This window comes from Botryllus schlosseri, chromosome 1, assembly GCF_051294905.1.
Source record: "Botryllus schlosseri isolate E-star chromosome 1, Bs_hap1, whole genome shotgun sequence".
NCBI classification, from domain to species: Eukaryota; Metazoa; Chordata; class Ascidiacea; order Stolidobranchia; family Styelidae; genus Botryllus; species Botryllus schlosseri.
The window spans coordinates 9733866-9753541 of NC_137236.1; the positions used below are offsets into that span (position 1 = coordinate 9733866).

At 38.9% G+C, this 19676-nt stretch overlaps 1 protein-coding gene across 1 annotated transcript in view; it reads right to left on the reverse strand.

Moving 5' to 3' along the window:
- Nucleotides 1-3974: 3974 nt before the first annotated feature.
- LOC145455060 (uncharacterized) overlaps nucleotides 3975-19676 on the reverse strand; it is a 31386-nt gene continuing 15684 nt past the window's right edge. Inside the window, exons 6-13 of the mRNA XM_080333043.1 lie at nucleotides 17527-17582; nucleotides 15411-15513; nucleotides 13979-14143; nucleotides 12232-12365; nucleotides 12073-12167; nucleotides 8579-8750; nucleotides 6983-7068; nucleotides 3975-4484 (exon numbers count right to left, since the gene is read on the reverse strand). Coding sequence (XP_080189169.1) covers nucleotides 4381-4484; nucleotides 6983-7068; nucleotides 8579-8750; nucleotides 12073-12167; nucleotides 12232-12365; nucleotides 13979-14143; nucleotides 15411-15513; nucleotides 17527-17582 — 915 coding nt within the window. The 3' untranslated portion in view covers nucleotides 3975-4380. The remainder of the gene's footprint in view (nucleotides 4485-6982; nucleotides 7069-8578; nucleotides 8751-12072; nucleotides 12168-12231; nucleotides 12366-13978; nucleotides 14144-15410; nucleotides 15514-17526; nucleotides 17583-19676) is intronic.

Genomic DNA, 19676 nt, shown 5'->3' on the forward strand with positions numbered 1-19676 from the left:
TAGTAGTAGTAGTAGTAGAAGAAGAATACAACAGCAATTAACGTATCTATGTTTCTTGGACGGCTCACTGCTAACATTGCGCAGTGATCACCTTTACAAACCCTCTTGTATGATTTAAATCCATATCAATTTGTTACAACTTCTCGAGGCTTCGTGTTCGATCCTAATGACTGATATATTAACAGACTGTAGCATAGCTATACAGTTAGTCGCGTATCTTATTTGCGGTTCTACGTGTGCGTGATAGACACCTTCTTGCATGCATATTAAACTTTACAAGATTTGATGCAAGATTAATGGCAAATTATACTGTCTTTCACTCAGCTAGCAAAATGTAATTACTTTGAATCGTCACTGATACTTTGAAAATTCAATTTGACTTGAATTATGACTTGAATCGTGACTCGACTTGACTTGACTCGAGTCACATCCAAAAAACGAGTGACTTGACTTGACTCGAGTCACTTTCGAAAATCGATTGACTTGACTTGACTCGAGTCAAAATGTGCAATGACTCGAGATGACTCGTGACTCGAAGGTACTGACTTGATCCCAACACTGGAGCAAACACGGCTGATTAACATAATTCAATTGTTGTTGGTCTGCTTGGACAAGAACTAGATAAAATTAGTTACACACAGGGTTGTAACCTAGTCGCAAGGCTCCGAGTCACAAGTCAATCTCACTTTTATAGTTTTGACTCAAGTCAAGTTGAGTCATTTTGAATTCGATACCGAGTCAAGTCCGAGTCCAAGTAAGCGAGCAGAGGGTCGAGTCTGAGTCACTGTAATATGACTCGAGTCCGAGTCCAAGTCATTGTGTTGACTGCTCATTTTCAAGTTAAATTGAGTCGGTAAAATGCACAGCATTGCTAGTGTGACGTCATATTGATAGATAATATGTTTCATACCTTCATACCGCTAGCATGCGCTAAAGAGTGTTCGGAATTTTGGTCACAAAAATATGGTAACTCCTTACTATGTGTTTCATGTGCCACGACGTGGAAAATAGTATTGAAACCATAATTCACAATATGTTTTCTAGCTATGTCTTTTCAACTAAAGTGCATAGTTTATAGCAGGGGTGGGCAACATACGGCCCACGGGCTGGATCTGGCCCGCGACGGTATTTAGAGCGGCCCGCAGAGAGTTTCTACCCTGAAAGTGAAGTCCTAATCTGAAAGTAATGAGAAATTATATGCGTCACAGAATGAATCCAAGTTTGCCAACCTGAGAGCGATGGTCATGAAGCATGTATTTCCGACTAATACCAATCGAACATTAAAAAGACAAGGCTGCGCTCCAGTATAACTGATTCTCACGCACAGTCTTTACTAAGGGTCTCTACATCTGGCATGAAGCGAGTTGAAAAAAACGTGGTGAGTGGTGACACTTCGATTGCCCACTGATGTTTGATGGACTTCAACAGCTATTGAAGGATAGTCGGTTAATAAATATAATAAATATTGTTTCTGGTCTGTATGTTTTAAACTTGCAGTTTATATTAAATACGATTTATTCCTTTTATAGATTGATAAATAGCCTACGCGATTAATGTGGCGATTCTGTAATCCGGCTCGCCAAGTACTTCATTTTTCCATGTCAGGCCCGCCAACCGGAGGAGTTACCCGCCCCTGGATTTTAGGCTACTACGTGTTTCGTATGCTAAGATGCGACCAATCTAGGTTTACAGCCTTCCACAGCGAAAAAGGTTCCGAAACTATAATTCTCGCTGATAAATCAGCTCCTACTGGCAAAGATCGTGCAATTCAAGTGCTCGAAAAATAATTTGCAATTACTTCACTCGGCCGGCCCTAGTACTAACATCCTCCCCTCTCTTGCCTGTGATAGCTTGAACGAGTTGATGTACACTGAGACTTGCAAATGTATATTGTAGGACGACAAATCGATATACCGTTAACATAGAACCTCGTGGAACCCAACAGGACATGTTATGTGATTTGATATGTGTATCGATGGATGTGTGATAGGCCTATATGGATGCGTGTTATACGACGGTAATTCAATAATTCGATCATATTCATTCAACGGGATTTTGAAACGATTGATCAATAAGTTTACAAGTGGTGGGAACAGAAACAAAGAAAGTTGTCCGTGGGATTTTGATATACGTATGTACGAGACAGACTCTGTTGTACGTCAGACAACAAAGCAGTTCACTGCCGCTGGGCACCGGTCCGTCGAATGTAGGATATACGCAGCGAATCTTACAAGTAACCTTTTGGATTCATCCCATAAAAACATTGCCCTGCGTTATACCCGGTGGTTACAGACAAATTGTACAATTGATGAAAAACACGAACCGGTTGCAATTCTGGAGGCGTGGATTTTATTCCAGCCTAGCGTACGTTTGATCTTTCGGATAATAAAACCGCAAAATAAACTATTTCCATGATCGACTTGAAGTTGTGACGTCAAGTTGAAACGTACAATTTACGATTACCTTAACATTATAACACAAATAATGCTATAGCAGTGTCGTGTTATTATAGTAGGATTACAGATACGTTTTCATTTGGTTTCGAATCAATTGGGTACTGATATCGCCGGAGATAAGAACAGGGTTGTAACCAACGCACAACGCTACAAGTCGCAAGTCAATCTCACGTTCATAGTTTTGACTCGAGTGAAGTCGAGTCATTTTCAATTCACCACCGAGTTAGGTCCGAGTCCAAGTCAGCGAGCAAAGCATCGAGTCCGAGTCATGGTATTATGACTCGAGTCCGAATCCAAGTCATTGTGTTGACTGCTCAGTTTCCAGTTAAAGTCTTGTTAAACCCACATTTTATAACTCTGTTTTGTGATAGCGAATGGTTTCCAATTATAATATACTAATTTTCGTCACTTTTGGCATTTCATAGTCGCATTTTCAAGTACCAGTGCCAATAGACGAAATCTCAATAGTGTGGTTACTTCACTATTCTTCGAAATTACAATGAAATGTCGGTCTTGGCCGTCTGAGTCACATGACTTGGCTCGAGTCATGGGCAATGACTGGAGTCCGAGTCGAGTCAATACACAGGTTGACTCAAGTCGAGTCATTTCCGTATTTTGAGGAAATGACTCGAGTCAAGTCGAGTCATCACAAAATCGTGACTCGAGTCGGCCTCGAGTCGAGTCATGTCTCGAGTAATTACAATCCTGGGTTAGTTTCACCGTGGTCACAGAATCTAGCACTTTATTGTCAAGACTAGCTCACTATTCCAGCAATCCCATAGTAATATCAAGCCCGTCCTGCTCATTATATGGAGAGAATGTCGGCATGGCATTTTGTCGGCAGACGTTTGTGTGGTCGTCACTTTTTTGAATTAGCAAGTTCAAAATATTATCTGCGGCCCGGTCAAAATCAAAATATGGCAATATATCTTAAGGTTAATCCATTCGCAACAATACATACCGCTGAAGGCCAGACGGATAATAGTTGTGCAATTTGAGAAATGAAATCAGCAATGTCCAATCTATTATAACAACGCATACAGTTGTGCATTAGGGTTCTTCAAAAATGAATTTATTTTTCTCAAATCGTACTGGCTACTTGATAACATTGTTAGGTTACCTAATTTAAGCCTACACACAAAATTTGGTTCAATTCCAGCCAGTAACCGCTTTGCTACAGGAGAAGAAAGTTTCTATTTATTATATAAAAATAAATGATAAAAAATTTGGAAACGATGCTCACCCAATTTGGTTCAATTCCAACCAGTGGAAGCGGAGTTCTTGCCGTCGAAAAATTTGGATTTCAATGAAATAGTATTTACTGTGACCGATTCTTTGTTTATTTATTATAGTTGTGCTCACCGTAGTTACTATTTTATTAAAATCCAGATTTTTCGACGCCAATAACTCCGCTCCCACTGGTTGGAATCGAACCAAATTTGGTGAGCATCGTTTCCATAGACAGCCTAACAATTTCATGGGGTGAACAGAAAATTTTCAAATTTTTTATTGTTCATTTTTACATAATATATAGAAACTTTCTTCTCCTGTAGCAAAGCGGTTACTGGCTGGAATTGAACCAAATTTTGTGTGTAGGCCTAAATTAGGTAACCTAACAATGTTATCAAATAGCCAGTACGATTTGAGAAAAGAAGTCATTTTTGAAGAGCCCTATTGTGCATACCATAGGGCGTAACAATTTCACACTTTCACGAACGGTTGCGTATATATTCGATCACAACATGGACCAACTGATGATAATGATACAACGCCAACTATGGTCATCTACTGTATGTAAGCTTTCATTGATCTCATTGACAGTCGCAACTAAATGAAACAAAATGACGCAACGGTAAATTTTACTATGCAAGTTATCCTTGAATCCACTATCACCATAATCAGAAATTGCTGCATCTTAAATTGTTTATCGGTAAAATATCAGGAGAGTGGACGCGATGTCTTCTAATGAATGACCATACGCCGATGACTTGTTGTGTGACGGTATATCGCCAGAAACACCGTACCATCCTGTAAAACGACGAAATTAAGTTATTGTCGCACATGATCTGCACAAAGAAAAGCTATTCATGGCTGAGGACGGTCAACGTAGAGGATGAACGTTGGTAGGCTACACAGGTAGAAGCGAAAGTGACTCATAAATTTGTAAGCTAACGTGGTAACATGAGCAAATTTCTTCAAAGTGCGAGAAGGAAAAGAAGGTAAGTAATGTATCTCTATACAGCATGTTACACTAGAATATAAAAAGTGTGAGTTTAAGTACTTTTGCCTGAAAAACTTTGATGTAGAAGTATACGTAGTCCCAATATATAGGCTACCCTCCTGAATAAGTACTGCAAGTCAGCAAAACCTACTAGAGTACTCCAGGAAAGAGGTACCGGCTGCCTATGCTTGGTTGTAATAAAGCAACAAACATTGCAATTATTTGATATGGTGACGACAATAACAGTTAAGGCCATAATCGTTGTGTTGTAATTTTGGTAAATTGCTCCCATCGTTCGTAGTCGATACTTTCACACCATTCAGTTCATACCATGCGTGAGGGTCTGAGGCTGGCCAATGGCAATATCTGGAATTCGTAGTATGTCATTTACATGTAGTAAGTGCTATAAATGCGAACTAGAATCAAAATGAAACTAATTGACAGAATAATAATGAGCTTTTTGCTACTATACCAAGACAGCACTCCGTTACCCCCTCCAATACAAAAGTCTGTGCTTCCCATAGGGTGATCAAACACACTCTACATCAGGGGCGGGCAACATACGGCCCGCGGGCCGGATCCGGCCCGCGACGGGTTTTTGTGCGGCCCGCCGACAGTTTTCGGTCTTATGTGATGATGAGGCCCGCGTCGCCGTTTACAGGCATTTAGGCGCAAACATTTTCGAGCATGAACATTAGCAAGACAAAGTGACGTTCTAATATAACTGATGTTCACCGCATTGAAGTAGCCAGGGGCGAATGTGGCCATGCCATTCCCCAATTTTTAGAGAATATTCGTGATATTTAAAAATAGTGGAATGTTTTCGGGCAGATGGATTCAAACTAAAAACATTTCGCGCGACTCAGTGCCTCTACGTACGTGTCTTGATTATGGAAATACAGTATCATAGATACACTAGAATAGCCCGAGGCCGTAGGGTAGCAGGAGTTTTCAACAAAGTAATTAATTATAAGGAACCCGCCCGAAGTTGATAATCTGCGATAAGCTCATGAATGTATATTCTTATGCCATGATCAATGTTCAAAATTATAATTATACGTGCTGTAAATTTTCGAAGAAACCACTTGCCCATACACTCACCAATATAATTGATCAAATCCATTCATTTATGCAAAAATTTTCGCGCTTTGGGCGACTAGGGGCCAGATATACTGATTTTAGATCAAATTCATATCACCGATTTGGGCTCGCCCGTGAATCGGTCGCCCAATCAAGACATAGTTCGCAACTGCTGGAATGTGTGCGTCTCTGAATTGTATGTACCAAGGGTAGTGCAGGGTAGGATGGACGGATCTGTGGCGCGTTCCCCTGGGGGGAGCTCCCATAAACTCATAAAAAAAAATCAGGAATATGGCCCGCCGCAAGTTCATGTTCCTCTATCCGGCCCGCCGGATGAAGAAGTTGCGCGCCCCTACTTTACATGTATCAAGTTCTCTGTAAACATGCAGCGGGCATTGTCAGCAAAGCTGTTCTCGACGATATTTTGGCAGCACAATTTGCTAAGTCTAATGATGGTCTGAACTTTATCAGTTTTTGACTGTCGTGGCGTTGCGGCTGGCCTGAAATGACATTTACTAAATATTTCGCCATATCCAAAAAGTCATTTATCATCTAGGGGTGGGTATTGCATTACAAAATATAAACTCATATATGACTTTGTTCTCGCAACAAAGCCATATATTTGAGTTTATATTTTGTAATGCAATACCCACCCCTAGATGATAAATGACTTTTTGGATATGGCGAACAAAACCACTTGCGTTATAATCGCCAATCAAATTATATTCAACAACAACTAAATATGTAATTTAAGAATTTTCTAATTCTTTTGGGCCCCCTCTCAGCTAGTCTTTCAATTAGTGGGTTAGGGAGCATCAGCTACGGTCCAGTATATATGTTAGAGCTCGACTACAGCATTCGGCACGGTGCCGGGAAATACAGCCTGAGATTGATCAAGTACTTCATCGCAGAAAAAGACACAGAATAATTTGACTGTTGCGAGGATTTTGCGCTAAGCACGAATGGAACAAATTGCAATATTCTTATTGCTCATCGAGTCATTAACTGTAATAACGATGATTTTGATCTGTTCAATGAATTGACCCAATACGGATTTTACACTGCACCGTGTTTAGGCGGATGCCATATTTAAAACTACTATCCCTACCAATACATTACAATAACGGATTAGTGAAGCCATCAGATTAGCATATTCGTTGACCGTGTCCATGTCCATCTTAACGTTCTTCCACCAACCGATATTCGGTAAGAGACATTCAGTTACCTGCATAATCTCCACATGTGCCGTAAGTAGAGATGTCGTTCGAAACTCCTCCCACACAAGCATATTCCGGCTGGACGCCCGTCACCCTACAATGCATTAGGTAAAACTATGTATATTCCAGATCTCATCTGCCTACATTGTCATTTGCACAAAGCGGCGTCAACAGGGCGATTAATGATCTGATGAACGCTTTCCGTACTTATGTCTCGCGACGCAAAGTACAAGCCACCTGCTGCTTCCTCTATCGGTTGTTAATCTACATTTCTCAGGGGATAAAATGCAGAATGAAAATGGTTTTAAAAATAGTCACGATCGGTTCTATATTAATGCTGAGAATGGGCACTACCGATAATTGACATCAACAAGAATGACCAATGCAAAAAATGTAACTTACTGAAACGGCATTGTCGAGAAATTTATATCTGAGTATCGACACCGAATTAACAAAGCTGTGATGCACTTACACAAGACCTGTACATATTCATGACAGGCCTGCATTGCAGATATTGCATTCACGGTAATGTTCATTTTCGGTGGTGTCAATTCTCGGTAATGTCCATTCTCTATGGTGTCCATTCCCGGCAATGACATATTCTAGGTTATTTTTTATCGGTACTGACCAGACACCGTCACGATCATTTCATGTCGCATTGCATATTGGAACGAGGTCGTTTGACGTAAAGACTATGAAACTATAGGAAACTACAAAATGGCAGAACGTGCTAAGCAGGACTGTGATCAAATTTCAGGGTAGCCTATGCATCCATCGATAGGAGATCTATTCAATTTGGTTTATCTTCTCTGCGGCAAACTGTACAGTGTACATGTGATTAATCCAAAACACAATGTTATATGGAAATCGTAAGGGCTTATTTGACAGAATAACTCTAACCAATCTGTTCATCCTATGTAATTTACATAACCTGCAAATCATAAATGGCATAACCTATTCAATTGTTTTATTTACATGACGACTAATAGAATGACAATTGGGGTGTAAGGTGATTGATTTCTACCGCAATACATCTTCTCCCTTCCGTATGGTAAGCTACTTTAATGAGAGTTTTATACATGTGATAGCGTAGAATTACCATACTTTAGGATCCAAAAAAAGATACTTTCCTCATAAAGTTACAATAAGAGAAACAAAAGTTGGAAATTTATACAGACAATGCTGATCTTCAGGTAGATTGACTAAAAAAAACGACATTTGGGCGTTATCGGAAGACATAGGCCTACGGAATGTCGGTATCCTTATGATAGCATGTCTTCGCATTCACGGCAACCGCTACTCAAACACAAAAAATCGACCTCATACCAATTAGATCATCGAGGTGCTTCACCAATCTCTATTCAGACACATTGTCTGCGGTTGTGTATCCAGTAGATTACATTATTCCCTGAAGCGTTGCCATCTCGTAACGACTATTAAGAGATTATTATACTGCATCCCAGGCTACGTAGCGCTATACAGTGACACATCAATGCTGCAAGAACCGTCATCAATTTATCAACTCGCTTTAGCGCTTGTACTTCTACGCAACCCGGATGAATATCATAAAAAATGCATTCTGAAAGATATCGAATTATCCCTACCTTATACCAGGGCATAATGCATTTGCATATCCGTTTAGGTTATACGCTCGGAATTGCAGATGTCCGCTTTGGACCTGAGGCCGCATCTCAGTGGGAATCTTTTCATTCAAGGCTTCGATTGATCCTTGGTCAAAAGTCACTGGTACCGTGACAGAGTCAGCGTCCGATTGAGCTGCAGCGAAAGTTTGATATAACTACTTGACACGATGAGCGTGGACGTTGGATTGGGCTGGGCTAACTAATTGGCTAATGTAGTCACTCCGCGAATGTAGTGACTGCTACAGTGCTACGGAGGTTACATGTCTGCGCATCTTGTAAATATTTTTTGGTAACTGTGAATTTTCGCTCATTGAATGAGAATACAGCTTCAAATCCAGACAATTATGCAAACATTTCGAAGTTATCCTGATTGTGAAGTAAAAAGCAGTTTAGGGATATGTTTGTCATACTTTACGGGTAAACTGGCTATGAACATCTTGGCGAAATAGATATTGTATTGCGATACCTAAATATACTTACTAAAATTGCACCGCTTCTTTATGTAGTATCATTAGTCATTGCTCATTAGTCATTAGCAGGGCGATTTTTTTTTGCATGTCAAAAAGTCAATATTTTGTCAAAATTGTAGCGTTAGGTCAGATAATGGTCAGAATTGTTGGCAAAGTCCGAATTTGTATTGCAACCTGCATTTGGGTTATATCGTAGAAGTTTACTGCACTGTCGGTGAACTTATCTTCTGGCATTTTACAGCTTGTAGCCTAGCCTAATTTATAGGTCTACTGTCATTGTCAGTGATTCCCAAGCGCGACCCCGAGGGCCGCATGCGGCCCTCAGAAAGCCTTCTTGCGGCCTTCAAAAATATATAGAGAAATCGATCTATGACAAAAAAAAATTATATTTTTAAAATACTCTAGCTTAGCTTGGTATCTGTAGTTTTGAATTATAGAATTGCAGGAAAGTTGTGAGTATAGACTGCTAACGTTGCGTCATTGCTGTTTAAATGCAATGTGCCCTATCTTCCAGTTGAACCAGCAGTAGCTATAGACGTAAATAGGTATTGATAACTATCAAAACCCGGATAAAATCCTGAAAAAATGGTAAATTTTAACCTCTTCGTGGTCGCTTGACTAAAAAAGAAAAAGAGGCTCAACTCCCGGAAATTACAGTTTTTCTTTCACATTAACAGGTGGTTGACTGAAAAAACAGGTCAACTTTCCGGTCCAGCTTCCGAAATAGCGTAGCGTTCCTACAGTGCTGACTTGATGTATATCAGTCGAATTCGGCTCTATATGTAACCAAAATCCTCAAAAAATAGAACAAAATCTCAAAAAGAACACATTTGGGCGTCCTCTGAGGACACTTCAAAAAAATCCAAAAAGAGGACAAATCATCTTAAAAGAGGACGTATGGTAACCCTATTCTGAAATCATATGTGAAAACACCTAATTTACTTACATGTGGGTAGATTTTTTTCAATATGAAGATTGTTAAAGCAAAAAAATTTCTCAAAGTTTTGATTTTTAGGTCAAGATCCTGCATTTTAAAGTAAAAAAAATCGAACTAGTCATTAGTCATTTTGAGGTTTGCGACCCTTTGATCGGATCTACTTTATGCAACTGTCTAATACGATTTCTGCTTCCAAATGAAGTAGCTTTATTTTTTTTTAAATCACTACTGCTGCTGGGCAGAATTTGATGGAGCGATCGTTTGACGAAATTACAGAATCACAAATGCTTGTAGTAAATTAGAGGATCCGTGGACCTGCGGCTGAGAAACACTGGTTGAGACCATATACCAGGGGTCTGAAACCTTTTTCGTCCGAAGAGCCATAGCGGACCCATATTTTCCATTTTAACTCAGAAAGAGCAATACAAGACAACCAACTGTTATGTCACGATTGAGGATTTGTGACGTCATCGTAGCACCAATTCGAATTCACTACATGGCAGTTGTCCCGTGCGCCATATATTCTTTGTTAAAACTCGTACAAATCATGGTGGTTGTCTCAATCGAGTATGCGATACTTGACTTCATAGATATTTTGGAAGTAACATCTTTTCATTTGTATTACATTGAGATCGATATTATAGTTTTCGAAGCTTAGACAAATATCAGTTAGATTTCCAACAGATTTAGACAACAGTTAAATTATGCGTTTACTATTTGCAACTTTTTACAGTCAATGCTTCTTTTGGCGTTGCATGGTGTTTCTGATGGCTTTGTAGTCTGGTTGACGTTGAGAATAAGATTCATACGAAATTTGAGGCTTTCGTCAGTTATGTGAGATCGTACGTCCGTCTTGATCCTCCTCTTACATGCGAGGACCCATGATGACATGCGTAGGTGGAGCCAAACATGGTCGCTACAGCAGTAAATACCACTGTAAGGTGCGATACGTCAGTGACAGGGGATCAGGGGAGGCGAGTGAAGGAGGCATTGCCTCACTTGTCGTCAGGATGAGTGAGCGAAAATTGTGAGTCATTCAATGATTATTGGTATTTTCTATTGATGTTCATATTGTTCACGGATGACAAGATATTTTAAATTATTTTATCTAAATCTCGCAACTTGCGTATTTATTGTTCGGAAATAAAATGTGAAAGGAGATTTGAGGCACAGGTGGGCAGAGCTAGGCCGAGCTTTGCTGGTGTTAGTGCAATTCATCGTAAACATAATAGAAGCTGTAATAACTGATATCAATTGAATGTGATTGTCGCACTGATTCCAATTAGACGTCTCATTTCTCAAAGTATTCGGCGGTAAAATAAAGTGGCTCGAATCGACACGCTTACATTTTAACAGTGGCACTACCAAACTAACCAACCAATCAAGAACGTGAATACCTAAGGCGTTGTTTGTAATTTTGTAATTGTGAATCTCACTTCCACGGCAGTTCATTTCGTTTCATAGATCAGAAAGAAAATGTGTTTGAAAACTGCATTTTGACACCGGCGTCGTCTTGAGAGCCATATTCTCTTCGATCATTCAACGTATCGTGCAATCCAGGATATCGAAACGGGTATAGGCTACCGAATCCACGAGTGATATTGGTCGCCGGCGCAGCAGCAACTTAAACTTGAGGATTTTGTAAAGGTGGTCCGAGCCTCTAACCGTGTATTGACCTCTCAGAGACATGTTTATACTGCGAATTATGCTGGTCGTGCTGAAATTGTAATACCAAGCTGCTGCAATATTGATAAATTAAGTAGGCCTACAAAAATGAAAATTTGGAAAAGAGCCATAGGTTCCCGACCCATGTCATATAATATGACCCTCATATTTTAATGTTCTATCCTAAACTGTAATCAACACAACGACAGATTATTTCCTCGGGGCACGGAAACTAGGTGTGGTTATGTACATACAACTGAGATTGGGTTCCTTAATAATAGGGATGTTTTTTAATTGCTGATCGCTGTACCTTTTCCAGAAGTACACAAAGTATACAACTTCGTGACACATCACCATAATATATTCAAGTACTTGCAGCCTACCTTTCATCAGGTCGTGCTGAAACGTGTGGACACTTTTCAAAATCGTTTCTGCAACTGCGTCAACATCGGATTTCGTATAAATCATCCCGTTGTCTCTGCAATAATATTACTTAAACTTGATGCACGTAAATCATCACTTCGAGTCGTAAAATTCGCTACCTCGAAAGTAGTATATATCCAAACAGTATTCGGGCAGGGGATCCTTCAATTTTATATTCACCTGATATAGATCCAAAAGAGCTAATATAGAGAAAACTTTCCTGTAGCGCCGATGGATGTTTGGAATTCCACACCTTTTAACAACAATTTTCTGTGTGTATGAATTAATGTCTTTGTATTTCGATCCAAGGATGGCATAAGCTCGAAAGTGTATTGCGAGCTGGATGAACTCAGCCGTTCATGTAACATGCCTGCGCTATAAGTTTATATTAAGTATTGAATATTAATATTATTCAGTATATTTAAGAAATATGACGATCAAATATCACAACTGCACCTACCTACTTCTTCCTAATTGTAGACAAAACAATTCACAACAAAAACAATTGCAATCTTCGTCAAAATTAAATGTATTACTTTCCAAATACATTCAGATTTAAAAAAAATTAGCGCTCGTACCCCTTGAGCTGTCATAAAGTATTTTTCCTACTCCCTATCCAGAATTGAAACAGCTGGACTTGGGCTCCCATAAGGTTTTCAACATAACTTATTCGGATTTCAGGGACACTAGGATTCTCAGCGACTGGAGATATTGATATCGAAGTTTGCGCCTATGCGCTGTGATTTTAGTGTCGAAATGTAAATCGCCGCCGCCGGTGCATCGAAATGTCATTGGTATTGGAGTGTTATGGGTTGGAAGTTACGGCCAGCACCAAAATGTGGGAGTATGATATAGTGCCGGCTCAGCAGGCCAACCACTGAAGCATCCTTAAGGTATCAAAGTATCATTCGCTCATAATTGCGAAAACCTCGAGATTCATATCTGCAACTTATGTTGTATTTTTTAGTTTAAACCTACCATTATTTTGTCGGAGGGAATGTCGTATTCAAATGTGAAGTCATAATGTACTAGAGAGGGAATCACGCTAAGCGCAAAGAAACATTGAGTTTGTGGCGACACCATGTGCCACCACCACTCCGGTAATCGAAGCGTACAGTGCTTTCTCTTATGTTCATGTCGCTTTATATATAAAGCCGTTGAATGTGCTTTTGTTCAGTTCGCTCAAGTGCTGCCTACAATAAACTTGTTGCCCGCTTAAAGTTGAAGAAATCCGACCAATAATATTCCACTTTATGTTAATTTACAAAATAATATGCGTAATTAAATAACGTTTAATAGCACACTGCATCTCGTACCCCCTACTTTGGTGCTTCGTACCTAGGGCTGCATTTCAAACAAATGATTGTTTAAAACACTTTTTTCAGAACATCTTTTAAACAGCGTTTTAAACATGTTGTAAGGGCCTACAGACGATTACCACCCGATGTAGCCGACATATACGATATGGGGTGGTTGGAACCCTCAGAGCTATATTTACCCTATATTTTCACTTGTCAATGAAAATTGACTATGACGTCACAATTGAATATTCCTGACGTCACGGCTTCTAAAAAAACATAAAAAACGTGTTTTAAACAAGGGACTTGTTTTGAAAATGTTTGTTTTAAATTTATTTCTGTTTTAAATGCAACCCTATTCGTGCCCCCAATAGATCCTTGGACATCTGTTTAAGAACTGCTGGATATAGTTTTGCTATGTATGGTGATCATATAGTAGTCATGCATAAAAAGAAGTGGTAAACTTTGTTAACGAAGTATATAGAATCATTATTAAACTGTCTCCTACCATCGTGATATACAAATATGAGGTTCTGTCATTAGTAATATGTATTTGAAAAGAGCAAACCTCGGTACTCGAGACGTAGAAGGAAAAGCGGCACTCGGTTTTTAGTTTCTGACTCGGTTCGTAGAACTGATTCCCGCGATAGTAGATCTCGAAGTTTCCAAGTTTCCGAGTCCCCGTGAAGTTACTGGTATTACTTTTCTCGCCTTCTATTCTGTTCGAGTACACCTGTTGGACGAATACAAACAGATATACCTAGATATAAATTTGCAACGTCTATTATTCATTTCAAGGTCAACCAATCATTTTAAACGACAGGAGATAACGCGGAAAATTTTATATTATAAAATAGTGATTCGCCGCCGTCTTCATATATGCTATAGCTTTATTGCCTTTTAACATGTCACTCTGTATTCTTGAGAGAGTCGAGTTCGGAACATGAACAAAATTTTGAATGGTAATGCGTGAACTGAACTCGTATGCTGTGTAAGCTGGATCGAAAATTCGTTTAATTCTAAGCCTGCTGCTTATCTATCTGCCGTTAATACGCAGTCTACGAACGCAGTATGCTTAAACAAGACAGAAAGTCAATGTAGCAAAGTGCGTCGTACTAATTGAAGTTACAAGGATTTACTGATTCCTTATGCTATAGTTTCGACAAAATCTACTTCTTTGCCATTGTTACATTACACGCGGTCTATGCTACCAGTTGCTACGTGCTGCGTTTCCAATCCGTACTTCGCAAAGAAGTCATACCCTGCTAGTGATTATCTCTCATCATCACCCATAAAAAATGAACGGCCATGTCATAAAAAGAAAGGAGTGGGCTGAAGCGCGAAGATCCAAGAAAATTTGGATCACTCAATATTTCTTTACTGGAGCCAGATGTGAACCCTTTCATTTACTTTGTGGCGAACATATCGCGGTGTTTAAGGAGTATAACTTCAGTCATAATTTAAGCATCATCACAAAACCACGCGGACTTAGCTAAGCAACAAGGCTATTTTACCAAGTTACACACTGTTAGGTAGGCAGCGTGCGACCAAGACAAACTTTTTATATCCTCAATATATTTAGGTATTTTATTAGAATCACGTGTTTAGGGGTAATGTGATTATAAAAGAACACTCCTTGTTAAAAATTGTTTTGGATAATGACGCGAAATCAATATCATTTTTGTAAATAAAGATCTACTTCCTTTTACCTAATAAACACATCCACTCAGTTGCTTGTGTTAACTATGTATTTCACTGCTTTCAATTTGGAATTAAAATTATTACGCCGGGCAATAAAGTTTTACTTTTTCAGTCAGCCCGTCAGCGTATTTTCCGCTTTTCATTTGGCCAAATGGAAAAAGTAATTTCCCACCCCTGCCCTGACATTTAACACGTGATATCATGCATTTGGTGAAAATGCATACTTTCCGTTGTCTATCGACATATGGAGTATATAATGAATTTGTAACTATATATTATTTAGCTTTATATTTACTCACTTGTATTGCGTAGTCACTGCTATATCCGTCATCGTTTCTTACTAATATCAATGCCATCGATGGGGATGTCAAAGTGCTGAATGATGTTGATTGACACGGCCAGCTGGAAGAATTGAGATGCATATGACATTTATCAGCCATTGTATCATAAAAATAATTCAGTATGATTGTTATTGCTATTAGAATATACGTATTTAAATGTCACTCTTCACACGAACAGCGTCATCTCATCATGCTTTACTTTTAATTTCAAATATAATATAATGTTGATGATAACTACATGCAGAAACATTCACATAAGCATTGAAACGAGAAACCCTCTTAAATGCTACTGCAGGGATAACGGTAATTGCTATTTTCTCTGGTTTTAACAATGATTAGTATGGAGTGAAAAACTTGTTTAGTTCGTAAACTCCAAAGAATGAATGAATCAATTAAAACCACGAAAACCTCCTCGTTTAGTATAGGTCATACCGTCTTTCTAGTGTATAGCGGTGATTCTTGACAATTGGATATTTTTCCCCAAAGCTGTTATTCTGCATTTCGTGAGGGAAGTTTAAATCAAATTCGTCTAAAGCAAGCTTGTCCACACTGGATTAACATAAACGTTCTTCGTTGTACTAATTCCGAAGGAACTCCAAAATTTTGTGAATATTCCAATTACAGTATTAATCAATTGTATACGACAGAGCTGATCATTTATTTTTCTCAGCGGGCCAATTGTGCAGTGGAGAATACGATGGCGGGTCTGATAAATTTTTTAGTTATATTGGCTTACGAATTTTAATTTTCCTTCCAAATTGCATTGTTATTGAATGCTGCTCAGTGAATGTGATAATGCTAGGTAATGCGAAATTTACGGTTGATTGAAGAAATATCTATTTGCCGTCATGATTCGAGGCAATGTTAAGCACGATACATGCTCATTTAACGTCGTTCAACTATCTTTAAACCCGTCTCCACGTTCTACTAATAAGACACTAAAACACTGGTTCTCAAAATTTTTCAGGCACGCCCACCTATATGACAGTGAAATATTTCGCGTAATAATCTGAAACACAGATGGTATAACGCGTAATATTACAATGGCAACAAAGAAGGTTTGAGCTAAACTATATGAAAAAATTGATTTCTTATGACTTTAATTGCTACTCATACTTTGCTACATTGAATTTATTTTCAATCTGGACACGCGGCGTGGCGTATTAATGCACTGGCTTCAAAGCAAACGAATTTCCTGTTCAGCGGATAGAGCCTACGGCTTTAGTCCACACATCAACATTCAATAAGCAGGTTTTCTGTTTTGAATTCGAAGCAACCATTCGCGGGCCGAACATGAAATGATTGAGGAGCTGACTGCATCGTAGTGGAGAACAATTTTGAGCTCAACACAAAGTTTTATATATCTTTAATCCTTCTTAGTTCTGGATTCACAATTGAATCAAATAGAAAAACTCTCATTCGAGTCGGGTTGAACTTATCGACGTTGCCATTCCCCGCTCATATTTGATCGTACGTGTTTTCAGTACAGTGACAACGTTTCTGACTCACGGCAGAAACCGACTTTACAGTACGGGACGTAGACACTAGAAATGTTAGAATGAGATATGGAGAGAATGATGATAACCATCATCATTCATCCGTCTTATCATTGGCTGTAATAAATGCAGAGAAAATTTCGTTTGATAAATTTAGCGTGATGAGGGGGTGTCGGGGGGTGCTGGCATTTTCTTCGTTTTCCATGGGGCGGTAGCTCGAAAAAGTTAGGCAAACACTGGTGTAGTTGACTGAGTTGTTGGGTTTGCTAAAAAGCTGCGCATCAAATCTGGTTCAATTACAACCTGCGGAAGCGAGGTCATTGAAGTACATAATTTTGGATCTGAATAAAATATTATAGACGGTTGGTAATCCCATAATTAATATTGAATGATTACATGGCACATATCCGCAAGTCAACAATGAATGCTTCTTACTTGAATAATAGGTCACAACAGTAGGCTGCACCTGGACAGTATCCTACATAATTATCGATTTAGAAGGACTAATGCTAAATGTGGAGCAATATAATGAATATATTAATCAGCACGCGGTTATATTTATCCTAAAAAGTACCTACGTTTTATTCTTTCCGTACTGTAAGTAGTGCCACCATTGATTGGTCACAAATCTGATCTAAGAATAAATAGAGATATCAAAACGAGTTTTGTGAGTGCAGTATTGGTTGACGTAAAGTAAAATAGGTTGACCGAAAAGAATTCGCCAATAGTAAAGTTTAAGGCATTCGAGCTCGTGAACGTTGTGCAAGATTTTGGATATCTCTACACGAGGGTGTGGGAGCTAGGTGCCAAGCCTTACTTTGAAAGGACGATTAATCGAGATTTGTTCTCTTGTTTTTTCTGTAAAAAATAAAATAGCTAATGGTGCATGTACGGGCTCTCGTGACGAGGTCTAGCTTAAGTCGTATCAATGATTTCACAATGAAGCTACTACATTGGTGACACAATTACGAAAGACTTTAAATCCCTGGATCGTAAGTTTACGGAATTGCTATTCCGTAAATGGACTGGGCTTCATGATTCGGATCTCGAATACGAATCGAGTGTTGATTGTCATGATTCGAGTAGCGGGAGACAATTTTTTCCAGTACTTGAATTATGCGCTCTCTTTGATGGTTATATGAAACGACTGAGAGAACTATTACCGAAAATAATATTGCCGCGAATTGATGTTTTCGAGAATGTATTACTACAGAATGATGATGGTGTGTACACCATATGGACCGTGACGCTCATCCCAAGAACCAACAACACTAACACAGAGGTGGTTCAAGTAGTAAAGACGGCTACACAAATAGAAATACAAGTGGCGACGCAAAAATCTACTGAAGTCTGAGTACAAGAATTCGTTTTATTGACATCCTAAAACTACTTCAAGTGAACGTAGAATTAGCTTGCTTCAAGTCTAATCAGGTATAAGGAAGGAAGTAACTATGTAAGTAGTTGTGAGAAGCACGTATAAATTTGCCCTCATAGGCTGTCAAAATCAGAAAAGTGCAAATGGCTGGGATTGTGCTGCTTCATACAAAAACTTAAAAAGTTTCCACTGCATCATGGGATGTAAAAGATAATTACACCAGTGCCTGATTTCATATAATAACATGGAATAGTGATCTCACCGTATTTCGAGGCTCGTAGTTAAGGCGAAGAGCAAAGGTATCAGATACTGCATTAACGAGTTGCGCGATTTTCGTAAATTAACATGAGGTAGAGTACATTTGAGAAGATGTATTCAACTTGAAATTTTTGTTCGCAAATCGCATCGCATTTTTTAATTTTTGACCAACGGCATACCAATAAATAAAAATGACAAAATACGCCTAAATAAAAGGATGAGTGTACACTAGGGGTCTTCAAAACTGACTTTTCTGCTCCCATCGTACTGGGTACTTGATAAAACTGTTAGGTTACCTAATTTAAGCCTACACACCAAATTTGGTTCAATTCCAACCAGTAGCCGCATTGCTACAGGAGAAGAAAGTTTCTATCTATTATTATTATTATATTCTTTATTCACAGTAAAACTGGTAAATACACACATAATCCGGGGAGCAACCTGCCCCCAAAGGAAAATGGCGAGATTGGAGTAAATTTTTAAAATTTCAGTAATACATTCAAATTGTTATTCCTATGCAATACATGGAGAAGTCAGATTACAGAATTGCAGCAGATGAAGAATTGGCAAGGGTTACAGAGCAGAGGTAGAGATGATTGAAGATGAAGAATCGAAATTACAGAAATCATGCTGTGATTCACAATTGTAATTTTAGTCCAGTGGTGCATTCAAGGCCTTCCGAAGAATGTGCACAGTGCCCAATAATGTGATCTTTTGGATCATGTCAAATCGAACGTTACCCGGAATTTGTTGGATATGTCTCATGAGTTTTGTGCTCACGACCCCTGTAGCGCCAATGACTATCGGTACAATGTTTATTTTGCATCGCCACATTTTCTCACATTCCATTTTGAGCTCTGCGTATTTGGAGTGTTTTTCTAATTCTTTTTGCAGTAGGTTGTGATCAGCTGGGACAGCCAGTTTAATGAATAAGCATTCTCTTTTCTTTTTTAGTTTGACGATTATATCCGGACGGTTGTTCCTGATTTCGCGGTCAGTCATAACTGGTACATCCCACAGAATTTTTACTTGTTCGTTTTCTGTCACTGGTGCTGGGCTGTAATCGTACCAATTTTTTGTCGAAGTGGTGATGTC